Source organism: Anser cygnoides, chromosome 12, assembly GCF_040182565.1.
Source record: "Anser cygnoides isolate HZ-2024a breed goose chromosome 12, Taihu_goose_T2T_genome, whole genome shotgun sequence".
Lineage (NCBI taxonomy): Eukaryota > Metazoa > Chordata > Aves > Anseriformes > Anatidae > Anser > Anser cygnoides.
The window spans coordinates 6073790-6087500 of record NC_089884.1 but is presented as its reverse complement, the minus strand read 5'-3'; the positions used below and the strand labels follow the sequence as shown (position 1 = coordinate 6087500).

General features: G+C 47.1%; 1 protein-coding gene across 8 annotated transcripts in view; it reads right to left on the bottom strand.

The window, feature by feature from the left end:
• Positions 1-6531, bottom strand: part of MAF (MAF bZIP transcription factor) — a 188887-nt gene extending 182356 nt beyond the window's left edge. For 7 of the 8 annotated variants that reach the window (XR_007165272.2, XM_048068884.2, XM_048068883.2 and 4 more), the window contains exon 1: positions 4557-6531. Coding sequence is in view for 7 of the 8 variants with exons in the window: in XM_048068884.2 (XP_047924841.1) it covers positions 4557-5647 (1091 nt within the window). In the remaining variant the exon portion in view is untranslated. Of the gene's footprint in view, positions 1715-4556 lie in introns of all 8 variants that reach the window. The other variant, XM_048068889.2, reaches the window with a different exon arrangement.
• Positions 6532-13711: the final 7180 nt, after the last annotated feature.

Sequence of the window (13711 nt, the reverse complement as noted above, 5' to 3'; positions counted from 1 at the left end):
GGTTTACCTCGAGCTCAATGGGAGCAGGATTGAGGCCAGAGCCAAGCGAGGGGTGATTAATGAATGTGGGTTATTCAGAGCAGAGTGGTTCCAATTAGTCCCCAGCAAGCAGTCCTGTGGCAAAGGTGGGCGCTCCCCTGCAATGATTCATACAGAGAACCCCAAAAGTCGCTTCGCTTTAGTGAACATTAAAACTTGCTGCTGTCATTTTCCTCTCCCTTCACTTGGGAAGTTAGCAGGTTTCAGGCTGAAATTCAAACGCAGCCTAGTGAAGGCTGCATTATTTTTTTTATTTGCAAAGAAAGATTAGAGAGTATAATAACATTGTGAAGCTGGGAGAGAGGCAAGCCTCCTCTTCCCTCTCAGGTTGGGCGTGTGATGGGAATTTTCCCTTTTGCAATCGGTCTATTTCTAGGAAGGATTTCTCTTATCGCTGTTCAAACAGTGTTGTTTTTTTTTTTTTTCCTCTGAGAAAGAAGACACTTGAGGGAGGCAGCAGGGCTCTGCGCTACTCATGCGATTCGCACCGCCCTTCACACTCTAGAGCCTGCTCCTAACCTTGCCCGGTGTCAGCCCGTGCTGGCAGTGTGGTGTGGGGACCAGGAGTGGGTCCCATTGCTGGTGGGCTCAGGGCTCTGCTGCCCTCGCTCCGTCCCCATACAGAGCAGGGCTCCTCCAGGAGCTCTCTGAAAGGGTGGCAGTGAGAAAGAGCTCCCGGCCGAGCCTCTGAGTGACCCCCTGTGAACAAACGTGGGCATCAGCAAAGGCTCAGCCAGGGGAGGTGGGAGAAGGAATTAAAGAAAATCAAAAACAAACCCCGTCTTTATGAGAGGAGATAATTCTCTGCTCAGCCAATAGCGACCAGTTTACCCACAGCTTACACATTAACCAGAAAATGGAACTCGAATTAACCAGAATCTGGAGCTTGAACCATTACTCAAACCCCGGTGCAACAGAAGGTCAGATGCCAAAGGGCACTGCGCTGCCCGGGCGCCGGGGAGGGGTGAGGTGCGGCAGCGAGGACCACGGCCACCGCCCGCCAAACTGGGGGGGACACGCCTGCTGCCACCCCCGGCGGGCACCACCGGGGTCCATCCGATGGGAGGAGGTGGGCTTCCAGCAACACGCAGCGCCCACGGCTCGGGGGGCATCAGGGGCGCATCCTGACCCCAGCACCCAGCGTGGGATGGGGTGCGGGTAGGGGAACGGTGACAGGTCCTCTGCTTTCGGTGCCACCAGCACCCAGCAGGGATGGTTTTAAAGCTGTTGGACCAACAGCAGGAGGAGAAGGGTGGGGATAAAATTGAATTTTTACATATCTATATATAAGCCGGGTTTATGAGGCTGGGTCTGGAGATAAAGCCATCGTCCCAGAGGGGCCAGAGCATTCTTCGGAGAGGCTTTTCAAATAAACTGGGCTGCTAATCCCATTCAGATGGTGGGAGAGGACTCTGAGCACGGCCTGCCTCCTTCCTCTGGAGGCTCCCCGGGAAGGTCGCTGTAAGCTAACTAGGTCGAGGGTCTGAGGAGCCTTTCGAAGCCAAAATGCCCTTTGACATGGAGAACTGCAGTGAAGAGGGGCTTGGAGACCTTAACATTTCTAGCACGTTAACCTTTGGGGCTGATTGTTTAGGGCAAATAACTTTCAAAAGTTGGAGGAAGTCTTTTGAATATTTTTTCTCTGCTCCTTGGTTCGCTCTGGGCTTTCTAAGGCCTGTAGGGAAGAAAAAAAAAAAAAAACAAGAAAAAAAAAAACACAGGGCAAACGAAGGAAGAATGGGGGACAAAAGCAAAGAAAAGAAAAAAAAGGAGGAGGCATGGACCCAAATGGCAAGAAATATTTCGATCTAACGTTAAGTGTCTCTGTGACAAGCCAAACCTGATGCGGTGTCATCTCTTACTAGAGACAAGCACGCTTTGCTTGGATCAGATGGTAAGAGGATGTGAAGTCTTCCTTTTCGCTTCACTCCATCATAAAACCATCAAAATACAGGGCCATATCATGTCATCGGGTTTTGAAGCAGACCTCCCCTTTGAGATCTCCTAAAACCTGGTGGGATGATATGAGTCACTGAAACTGAGGTCACTGCGGTACTGAGAAGTCAGAGGACGCACCTGAAAGCTCACGTTTTTCATCTACCTGAAAGATAACTGATTTCTAGTGGGTGACAGTTTTCCATTTTCCACAAAGCTATCCTTTTCCTTCTTCCCTCCTTTCCCTTATCGAGTCCAGCTCTTGTATCAGCATTACCCCTTTGCCATGCAGTACGCTGAAGTACTGCTGTCGGAGTTATTGAACTTTAAACTACACACTAAGAAACTGAGTACAGAATCAAAAAAATGCAGTTTATTATTGTAGATTATTCTCTCTTTTGATATAACCATAGAGTTGAAAATGAAAGAAAAGCACATAGGAACATCACACGTGGTTAGTTAGTAACTCAAGATATAAAACAATTTTGCACAGCAAAATATGTAAAAGAAAAAGTAACTGACAAGATTTTTTTATATTTATTGTGGTAAGATTTACTTTCCATTTTTTTTTAAAAGACAGGATATCAGTCCCTGAAAATAAAATTTACTGATTATTGCCTTTAAAACTGTGGAATTTTTGAAGTTACAGAAAATCCAGTTCTGCACCACAATACAACTGTAAAAAAATCTGCATCATTTTAAAACTGTGCAGTAATGCCATCTTTATAACTGCATAAATTGTATTAGCGTTCTAAACAGGTTTGTAATTTTTTTTTGTTTTTGTATTATATGCTTGCAGGTTATATCTTAGTGCAATTCAGTCCCAAATACTTCAATTTTGAAAAAAAAAAAAAAATCCATACATTTTGAATGTAAAATACCCCTATAGATATAAACAGGGGTGCCTCCCCCTTTTAATACTTTGGTTTTCAAATACAGTCAGTGGTATAGCAAGGACTACATATACCCAACTTATATTTAAGTTGCAAGCACATGCTGCATAAACTACTTTTTAAAACAGTCCCGTTGCAAATTCTACCCCCCTTTACATCACGACAGTAAACAATTTAGTGCATCAATCTTTAAAAAAAAAAATCTACATCTAAACAGACCTAACTCTTTCGAATTTATCTATAACATTCCTTTATCTGTAGCATACATTTTAACTGGGCTAACAGATGACAGAAACTAGAATTAAATTATATACTAGGAACCCAGAGCATTCCACATTTGACCATGACCAAATGCAAAAGGAAAAAAAAAAAAAAGAAAAAAAAAAAGAGAGAGAGAGAGATGGGGCAGATCACTTAAAATTATTTGTGTGACTGTTTTAGACAACAGCATGGTTTCAATGTCCCCCCCAAATGGGATGTGAATTTTGCTTTTGAACATCTTCCCAAAGTTCTTTTTGTATTTTTTATCTTTTTTTTTTTCTTTTTTTTTGCCACATTATCAAAATCCATTCTGGCATGTTTTTTTAAGAGGGAATGCTTCAGTGCATTTAAAAGGAAGTCTGAAGTTTTGAGTAACTCAAAGCAGTTTTAGAGCAGATGCAAACTTTAATGGGGAGGAAGAGGAGGAGGAAGATCAAAGGTTGCACTTTTTTGCTTTCAACCCAAAAAAGTGATGAGGCAATAAAACAAAAGGATGAATGCCATGCCATAATAGTCTCCAAAAGTCCATTTCCAAGCAAAAGAAAAAAAAAAAATAATTATACCGTACATGACCAGCATGCAGGGTTTTTTATTAATATAATGTCTCTTTTTCATAGTCTTTTGAAACAGTTATAGTTCATTGTTGCTAAGACAAAATAGCAAGCGTAATGCATGAGATGAGTATGGGATTCTAATGGCAGACTAAAGTCTCACGTTTGGCAGATTAAGGCCAAAACTCACATGAACACACCGAAGGTTGATGCAGGCTTGATTTTGGCAGGTTGATCTAGGTATATCTCTAGTTTTGCACAACAACGCTAAAAACTGATGGAACTCAGCAAGCTGGAGTCTAAAAATTTCACATTGTTTTTCTATTTTTTTGTGGTTTTTTTTTGTTTTATGTTTTTTGTTTGTTTTTGTGTTTTTTTTTATTATTTACTTTTCGCAAAGCTCAAATCTCATATGAAGAACTCAGGATGGCAAAAAAAATCTGACTCTTTTGGACACAGCAAGCTCAAAAGAAAAAAAAAACTCATGAACTTAAAAATATATATATAATGTGGATGGCAGGTTTCAAAGAAGAGCAAGCTTCATATGAAGAACTGAGTTGGTGGTGAGTTGGATCTTTTAAATTTAAAAAAAAAAAAAACAGCAAGCCCCCACAAAAAAAAAATAATAAAAATAATAATAATAAACTGAAAAGAAACTCATGTAGAACTTTAGGTCGGCCAACACGGAGCCAGCCCACCTTAAAAAAAAAAAAAATCAACCCAAAACCAACTTGGTTTTAAAATCGTTTTGAGTTTAAAAACAATAAAAAAAAAAAGTGACACGAGGTGGCAAGCTGGGTTGTCGCTCTAGCAAAGCCCCCAACAACAACTCACACGGAGAACTTTTAGTTAAGGTGGCAAGGCTGTGGGCACTCACATGAAAAACTCTGGAGAGGAAGGGTTGTCGCTGCTGGATCCGTTTTCTCTGAAGCCATTGCTGACCAGCTTCTCGTACTTTTCCTTGTAGGCGTCCCTCTCCCGGACCAGCCTGGAGATCTCCTGCTTTAGGTGCTCCACTTGCTGCAGCAGCTGGTTCTTCTCCGACTCCAGGACGTGCCGCTGCTGGACCCTCTTGAAGCGGCAGGACTGGGCATAGCCCCTGTTTTTGAGGGTCCTCCTCTTCTGCTTCAGCCGGATCACCTCTTCCTTGCTGACGCCCCGCAGCTGCCGGTTGAGCTCCCGCACCGACATGGTGACCAGCTGCTCGTCCGAGAAGCGGTCGTCGAAGTGCAGGCCGCCTCCGCCGTGGTGCGGGTGGTGCAGCCCCCCGGCGCCCCCGCCGCCGCCGCCGCCGCCGCCGCCGCCGCCTCCGGAGCCGGCGGCCGACGAGGAGGAGGAGGAGGAGGAGGAGGAGGAGGAGGAAGGCGGCGCGCTGCCCGGCGCCGCGCCGTGGGGGTGCCCCCCGGCGCCGTGGTGCGGGTGGTGGTGGTGGTGGTGGTGGTAGTGGGGCGCGCCGCCCTGCGCCGCCGCCGCGGCGATCACCGCCGACACCACGGCGGCCGCCGAGCCCATCTCCTCGGCCGGCCCCGAGCCCCCGGAGCCGGCGGCCGCGGCCAGCTGCTGCCCTCTAGCATAGCCATCGAAGGCGCCGGGCAGCGGGTGGTGGCTGCTGTTGATGAGCGCCTCCACCGCGTCCTCCGGGCTGAAGCCCAGCGCCTCGGGGTTGAGCTGCTGCGGGTAGCCCGTCATCCAGTAGTAGTCTTCCAGGTGGCCCTTCTGGTCGCTGCCGGAGCCGGGGCTGGGCGCCGAGAAGCTGGGGGACGGGGGCACCGAGCTGCAGGGCGTGCTCATCGGGGTGGAGGAGAGCGAGCCCCCGGCGATCAAGCGGCCGCACTGGCTGATAATGCGGTCGGTCTCCACCGGCTCCTTTTTCACTTCAAACTTCATCAGATCGAAGTCATTAACATATTCCATGGCCAGGGGACTGGTGGGCAGGTCGGAGCCGCTCATTGCCAGTTCTGATGCCATCCTTTTGCTGCTGACAGTCCTCCAGAAAGGGTGCGCTCCGGGAGCGAGGGGACTGCTCTGAGTTGCCGCCGGGTGAGCCAGCTTGCTGCCGGGCGAGCTCCGCTCCGCACCGCTCCGCACCGCTCCGCACCGCTCCGCACCGCTCCGCACCGCTCCTCCTGCCGCTGCCTCTCGCCGCAGCCTCGGCTCCGGCTCCGCTCCGCTCCGCCCCGGCCGCTCTCGCTCCGGCTCCGCGTTATCCCTTGCAGAGTCTCCGCTGCTGCTGATGCATCAGAGCGAGGGGCTCTCGCTATTCGCCTTTTGCATAAAGGTTTTTTTTTTTTTTTTTTCCTCCTCTCTCTCTCTCTCTCTCTCCTCTCTCTCTTTTTGCAGCTTGCAAACTGCAGCTGGAAGTGTTAGCTGGTGTTGTTGCGAGTAAATCTCTTTTTTTTTTTTTTAGGTTCGGTTTGGTTATTTTTAACACTTCATGGTGCCTTTCCTCTGGGCTTTCTCATGCAAAGTGCAAAGCGAGGAGAGAGGTTCATCGGGGAAAGGAGGAGGGAGAAGAGACCGAAGACAAAAAAAAAATCAGAGTCGATATCGCAACCAAAATAATAACAATCATTAAAAAAAAAAAAAAAAAGGAGAGAGAGAGAAAAAAAAAAAAAAACACAACTCAACCCCAAAGCTACGGCAAGAAGATGAAAAATATTTTAAAGGTTTCATCCAGCAGGAGAGTTTAAAAGCATTGCAGAGTTTTATAGCGCTCCTGACGTCAGCCTCCGAATGGCAAATTGGCTGGGCGGGCGGCCCAATGGGCTGCCTGCAGCCGCCGGCATTAGCATAATAGTATAGAAACAAGGAAACTTTTCGGGGCTGTCAATCAGGGCGCAACCAGCTGACTGTCAGCTGGGAGCGCCGTAACCCCTTCCTGCCCGCCCCGCTCGCCGGGGACCGGGCACCGGGCTGGGGCCGCTCCGCCCGCCGGGACGCGCCGTCGGGTGCCCGCCCGGCTCCGCTCCGCTCCGCGCTGCCTTGCTTTGTCCTGCTTTGCTTTGTCCTGCTCTGCCCTGCTCTGCCCTGCTCTGCCCCGGGGTGAGGAGCCCCCGGGTGCTCCTGGCCGGCCGGGCACCCGAGGGCACCGGGGGGACTTGGCCCGGGGGCGTGCGGGGACTGCCCGAGGGAGGGGGCGGCTCCGCGGGGCTCCGCGGGGCTCGGCGGTGCTGCCGAGCGCAGCCGGGCTCCAGCCGGTGCCTGGTGCCGGTACCGAGACCCCCGGGCCGCCCCCCCCGCGGCGGCTCCCCCCTGGGTTTGCCGCTCGCTGCCGGCCGCGATCGTTCCCCGGCCGCCCCCAGCAGAGAGGTCCGAAAGCCCTGCAAGTTTGCAAGCCCCGCTCCCGCCGGCGCTCGGCCCGCCTGGCCGGGCTAATTAACGGGATACATCGCGAACTAATTGTCTTCCCTTTAGCCTCCCCTCCCGGTGCCCCCCGGCCGGGGCTGGAGGGGGAAGCCGTGCGAGCGCGGAGCGGGCTGCACCCGGCGGTGCCGAGCGGCGGCGGAGCGGCTCCGTTCAAACCTCGACAGCGCCATCTCTCGTCGAAAGGTCAGTGCCGAGGCCGTCCCCGGCCGGCGCCGAGCCGCGGGAGCCGAGCCGAGCCGTGCCGGGCCGTGCCGAGCCGTGCCGTCGGGGCCCCGCCGTCGGGGCTGGCCCCCCCCGGCCCGGCCCGGCCCGGCTCGGCTCGGTTGGGGTCCCCCCTCGGTCCCCCCTTGCGCCGGGGAAACCCGCAGCCTGTCGAGCTGCCAGGCTCGCTTTGCCGAGCGAGCTTTATGGGAATATCGATAGAATTAAAGTTACTTGTAATTCCGTGATAAATGAGATGTCTCTAGTAAGTAAGATTAAGTGCGGTGCTATAAAGTTGTTTATCTGAAAAGTAATTCTCAGAAACCTGACTTCTGACACTTGGTCATATATTAAACCAGCTTCTTGAACATTGTACTTCAAATCCTCCCTTCTCCCCTTGCCCGGTCCCTTCCCCCTCCGAGTTTGCTATTTATAACCGTGCACGGGGTATGACTTTGTAGGTGCAGGCAAGTCTCTGGGTAATTTTTCACCAACTGTGAAAATCATCATTTGCGATAGCCAAAGAATCTCTGCTTCGGAAATAATACTTGGCTAGTGGATTCACGAATGGATAACATCTTCTGACTATGCCATTATCAGTACGAGTGCCAGTACTAACATCTGAAAGTCATACAGCGTGTACTGTTCCTGGCAGTTAAAAAGGTAGGGCATACTGCAAATTTAGGAAGATAACTACATCTAGAAGTGATCGCAGAGGCAATCCTGTAAAGTTAAAAAACGCTACCGACGTCGCTAACAAAATTAAAACAGTTCTGCACAGCCTCACAATGCACACGCACAGAGAACCATGGACATCTGCTGGGTTTATCTTGCAGCTGATATTCGTGACATACTTAATACGACTTAACTGCTCGGGCTGGCTTCCCCATTTCTTCACATCGTAGGAATCAACAAAACTTCCAGACTCGCAGCATAAATCCCCGCAGGACAGTCCAATTCCCCGTATTTGTTTTTTTCCCGAGGAAGATGAATGTGGTACTGTATATCACTTAACGTGCTCACCTATGAGGGGCATAAAATGTGTGCTAATATTTTTAAATGAAAAGGTTATTGCTTTTCAGAACATACAATCGTAGTATTTCACTTGCCCGTTTGATAGATGTCTGTGGAAATATGGCTCCAGCCCCATAAAATAGTTTATTTGGACGTGAGGATTCAGAGTGCTACATTTGCAAACTAGTAAATTTCCTGAGTAAACTCTGAACTCGAGACAAAGAGTATGAAATTGTGTGAGCTAATGGGGACCGTCTGTTAATTGATACCAATGTAAGCAAGTGCTGCAAATTAAATCAGAGCTCTGACCTACCAGAACAGCAAGTAAAATTATTAGTTGTACAATATTGTTCTTGTGTGATTATTACACAGAGCTGCCGCACCAAAATGTCTCTGCTGCTCAGCACACCAGAGAAGAAAGATTATTAGCAATTTTTGGATAACCTTCAGAAGCAACATTCTCCTCTCTCCACTATATAATTCTCATTTTAGTACTATTTTTCTTTATTATTTGGCTATTCACAATGGGTGTCTAAACATTTACAGTCCTCTATTAACAGTGTTTCTTTCATAACAATCGCACACTTTCATTTCAATTAGAGCTATTCAGTCTTCAGTTTTTCCACAATTATCACAGGCCAATTCCCCCAGACTGCTCCCTTTTCCCAGCACTGCTCGTTCCTGATCCAGGCAGAGGGAAACCTCCAGCGTCCCTCTCGTAGCCCCTTGCTCCGGTTTGTTTTCAAGCATCTCTGTTCGACAACGCGATGTGGAGCCCTGCCTGCTCGCAGCTTGCTGCTGACCTGCTTCAGGAGCTTTCAAACTAATGTATATTTATTGCGGGAGACTTTTCTGACAAATCATGCAGGGGGACGTGAAACATTAACTCCAAATTCACTCGAATTGCGCTGCACTGGGACGAGCACGCCAGCAGCATATGCATGAACTTTCGTCGCTGAAGCGTGCGTGTGTGTGCATGTGTGTATGTATCTAGCACAGAAGATTTAGCAGAGGCGAACGTGCAGGTTATGAGTTATACAGACCCAGAGTGTAATTTGTTATAACTTAAACGCATGTCAAGAACAACACATTAAGTACAGTTGCTGCTCCTTTTGTTTGCCTAGTGTCTTATTTTATGGTGCAGAACTAAGCAGTGTCCACCGAATTTGACTATGAAACCGGCCAAATTGATTTCAGAAAGACTTCTTCGGAGTAACAGAGTGATAAGGCATAAACTGCTCCTAGGTGCAGTGCTAGATAAATCCTTTTAACAGTCTTCAGATCAGTTAACAGGGTAAGTAAATCACATATCACTGTTAGCAGATTTATGGGAGAGAATTAATAGAATCAGACGAGATAATCTGGTAGGGATAAAATTGCTGAGGAAACAGTCCTGCCTTATATTTGAGGATCTGAAACAACAGTCTGATTACTGGGAGTCATTATGGATCAGTGAATTATGAGCTAAATCATCATAATAGTAATTCAGTATTTATTAATTCTTTTCTCTTTAAACAACTCACAGACGCAAATAAAAGCCTCTCTCTCTTTGAAGACACATTCTTTATATATTTTTATTGGATGTAATTTACTATTTGCATTACCTGTATTTACTTCATAATTGAACATTTTGCATTCAAATTTATGTAATGCATTACGCTTGAGAATATATTTCTCCCTTATTAGCATAAATAGTCACCTCATGAATTACTAACAAAGTTTATCTGAAAATATAGGTATATTTTTTATTAAGTGGAGCACAAACATATGTACAATAAATTCTGATTTGCCAGTCGTGTTGCAGAAACACATAACAGCCCCGTGTCGGAGAAGAGGGAGAAGAAGCAGCAGTGAAGAAGCAGAATCGATTAATACGTGTGTACTTGTGACAATAATTTTTTTCTGTCGATGCTTTGCTTATTTTTAATGAAGAATTAGTGACTCGAAGGGTTACTTCAGAAGGAGCAAATGAAAAAGGATCCTGCAGTGACTGTCTTCTCCCTGTCCCCCCCAGTGCTTCCCGACGGACGTGGCTGGCTGAGGCTTTGCCTCTGCGGTCTTGCTCCGGCTGAGTTCCCACGGACCCACTGCACACCATGAGTGCGTGGTGCTCTAAAGTCACTTTTTGAAAAATTTCTCTCTTTCCCTTAATCCTGCTTTTATGCTTGGGCTTCAAATCCCAATAATCAATATAATTTAGGCCCATCCTGCAGTATTAATGCAACCCTACTTATGCAAAGAAAACCCCAACCCTATTGACTTTGAGAACTGCAGGATTGAATCCTTGATCCCATTGAAACGAGTGACAAAACTTCTATTGATTTCAGGGGAAACAGGATCGGGTCCTTGATGTTAGCAATTTGTTTATGTCAAAGGGCTGGTGCTACAAAGAATGAAAGACAGGAGCAGATCCGATGGCAGCAAATAAGGTCTGCACCCCCAAAGTCAAAGGCAAAATTCCCAGTTAACTTGGGATGGATCTCCTTCACACTCAGGCTTTACCACCGTGGTACAAACCATGTGCTAACATGCACGTATATTTGGTTTGGACGCATAGAGCAAGTCCTCCTGGGAGTGTTCAGATGAGCACGTCTATAAAAGTATCACAGCAAAATGAGCTACTTCTGCCACTCTCACTTTTCCCAAGCCTGGTACAATCCATTTCCGTGACTACAGTTTTCTGCCCCATACGCCTCTGATAGTGCTCTTTTATTTTAAGGCTGAGAAAATCTTCCTTTTAAACTCATGCTGAGCATCAAATTGGACTCCACTTGCAGCTGAACATCTTGGCTGCCTCTTCCTCTCCACCAGCAGCTCCAGTATATTTTATGTAGAATTCACTCTGCTAATGAAACTTGCTTTTACTCTCTGTTCTCTTTCCAGTTTTGCATTAGTGTTGCTGAATCCATCAGGCTTGCCACCTTTGAAGATCTCTTAAAACTGTGCAAAAGGGGACAAAAATGGTTTATTTTTTCTATAAAGAATCCTATTTGGCCAGCCTGCACAGACCCTGAACACACTACCTCTATTGTTTTTAAAGTTTCTGTTGCTAAGTAGAAAAAAAAATAGTTTAAAAAGGCACACTTAAACACACATCTTGGTAGTTTTTGTGTAGCATCCCAGTGTTTTAGCTCTAGAAATTGCGAGACATTAGCAGCTGTTTTTACTTTATTCCTTTCAGCAGTCACTGTGTGGAAAGACGCAGCACCGGTGCTACACCTGAGTGCCAGAGCTTGTCCTGTGTCAGAGAGAAGGGACTGCTTTTCAGAAACCAGATTATTTTTGTCGCTTGCTTATAATGTTTGTAAAATACTGGAAACATGCTGAATAACTTCATATGATCCGGAAAGAATTTCTCTCTCTGAAGGGAAGACATCTCAGAGGTGCAACTGAGAAGCTGCGAGCGGCTCTGAGAGGTGTCTAAAGGTTGGTGCCACGAGGTTTGTGTAGTGCCTGCTTTATGATGCATGTCCTGCTTTGCTAATTCTCATGAATGGCTTTGCCTCCATGTAAAAATCAATAAAGGCATTTTGATGCCAAAAATCTATTTGTCTAAAAGATATAAAAACTGAAATTGCAATAAAGATTTTTATCAAGCTTTATGGTGGAATTTATCATTTATAACTTGAATGAGCATGTTCAGTTATACAATGTGGTGTTTGCTCTGAAATTAGCTGAAGTGAGCAAATAGAGGATCTGGTAAAATCTAGTGCACAGATTAATCTAAAATCTCTACAAAAACAGAAAAGTAGCATTAGTTAAGGGAGGAGAATAATGCAGTTATATCACTGAGCTGTGCTGGCAGCACTGTCCTGCGATACGCACGATGTGTTTGTATCTATTTTAGCTCTGAAAATCATTGCTGCTTTTTTCCCTTCCGCTCTGCATTAAGTTTCAGCAGCAAGGAACAGTCGCAGTGGCAGCACGGGAAAAAAAAAAAAAAAAAGTGAATTTTATGTGCTATCCCTTCTCTAAAGCCAACTGTCAGTTAGTGGTGAAGAGGGCAGGATTCTGGCATTGTGTTTTGATGTGTTACTGTGAAGGTTGAGGCAGTCTTTATTAAAAGTTATGAACATCGGTAAATTTTAAACAAATCTGCGATTTGCCAGTGCCAAGCATTTCCCCCGCTGTGCACTCAGGTTCTGCTGATGGAATCAGCTGTGGCGCACGGTGAGGGAGGGCAGGTCGAAGGGGCTTTGTGGCACTGCAACGACAAGAGAGCCATAAAACACAGGTAGAGCCTGAGCTGAGGACCTCAGTACAGGTGCGGAAGCGAGCCAGGAGTCCTGCACGCCTCCCTTAGACCTCTGCCCGTCCATCCCTGAAGCAGGCACCCGCACGGCGAGGATGCCTCAGACATGATGAGAGCTGTTGGATGAAAGGTGGCTGCGAGCGCAACGCACTGTAAATCAAAACCCCAGATGAGCTGTACGTACAAGAGCATGTAAGGATCTTACGTTACCTCCAACCTCTAATTATCCGACTGAATCTGGCCTAACCTGCTTATCTTCTGAGCATTACTCACAGGGTTTTGGCAGGAGGAGGTGTCAATGAATACGAGACAGTTCTGGAGCCAACACCTCTGCCAGCTGAACTGGCAGGAGCTGAGGCTTAATCATGGGCAGAAACTGGGGGGATGGGGGTGTTTCCCCCTTCCCAGCCGGTTCCGTCGTAATGGGCCCAGTTGATTATATCTCCTGCCCTCTCCGGCCCAGGTGAACTAGCTCTCCACCCATTCCCCAGGTCCAACAGCCACGCTCCACCTCTGGTGAAGGACGCCAGGTCTGATTTCTGTGTCAGGAGCTTGGCGGCTGGAGCTGTCTTCTTGACTATGGAGACAGAGCAGCATCTGTCAGAAAATCTATGTGAAAACAGTGCGGGTGCCAGCAAATGGGAGCTGTAGCTTTCTAATCAGCTACATTTGATTTGGTTTGATATATTTAACTTCTCCTTTTTTTTCTCCCACTATTGGCAAATGTGTTATTCTTCCCCAGAAATGAAAACAACCTGCAATTTATGGGATTGCTTTATAGAGTCTTGGTGCAGAGAAGTGTATGTCATGATGACATCTGATATCTTTCAGTGGCATTAATTGTCTACACCAAGAGATGGATGGAAAGTTTCATACCCCATTTTTTCCTCCTGCTCCCCCAGAATTAGCTCACTGTTTTGGAAGGGCTGGGCAGACCCAGTTCAGATTTGTCTCCATCCGGAGTCTGGGTCATTCGGAAACTCTAATCCTTAACTAAAAGGAAATGATAAAAATACCCATGAAATTAATTTTCACACCTGCAGTTGGAATTAATAATGGCAACCAGAGTGGCATCCTATTTCAGCTCCCTTGAGGTGACTAACAGTCCTGGTCATTAATATAATACCAACCACCAGAGGAATTCACTGTCTGAGGGATCTACCATGAAAAACAAATGATCCCCAGAGCTATGCCTGCAC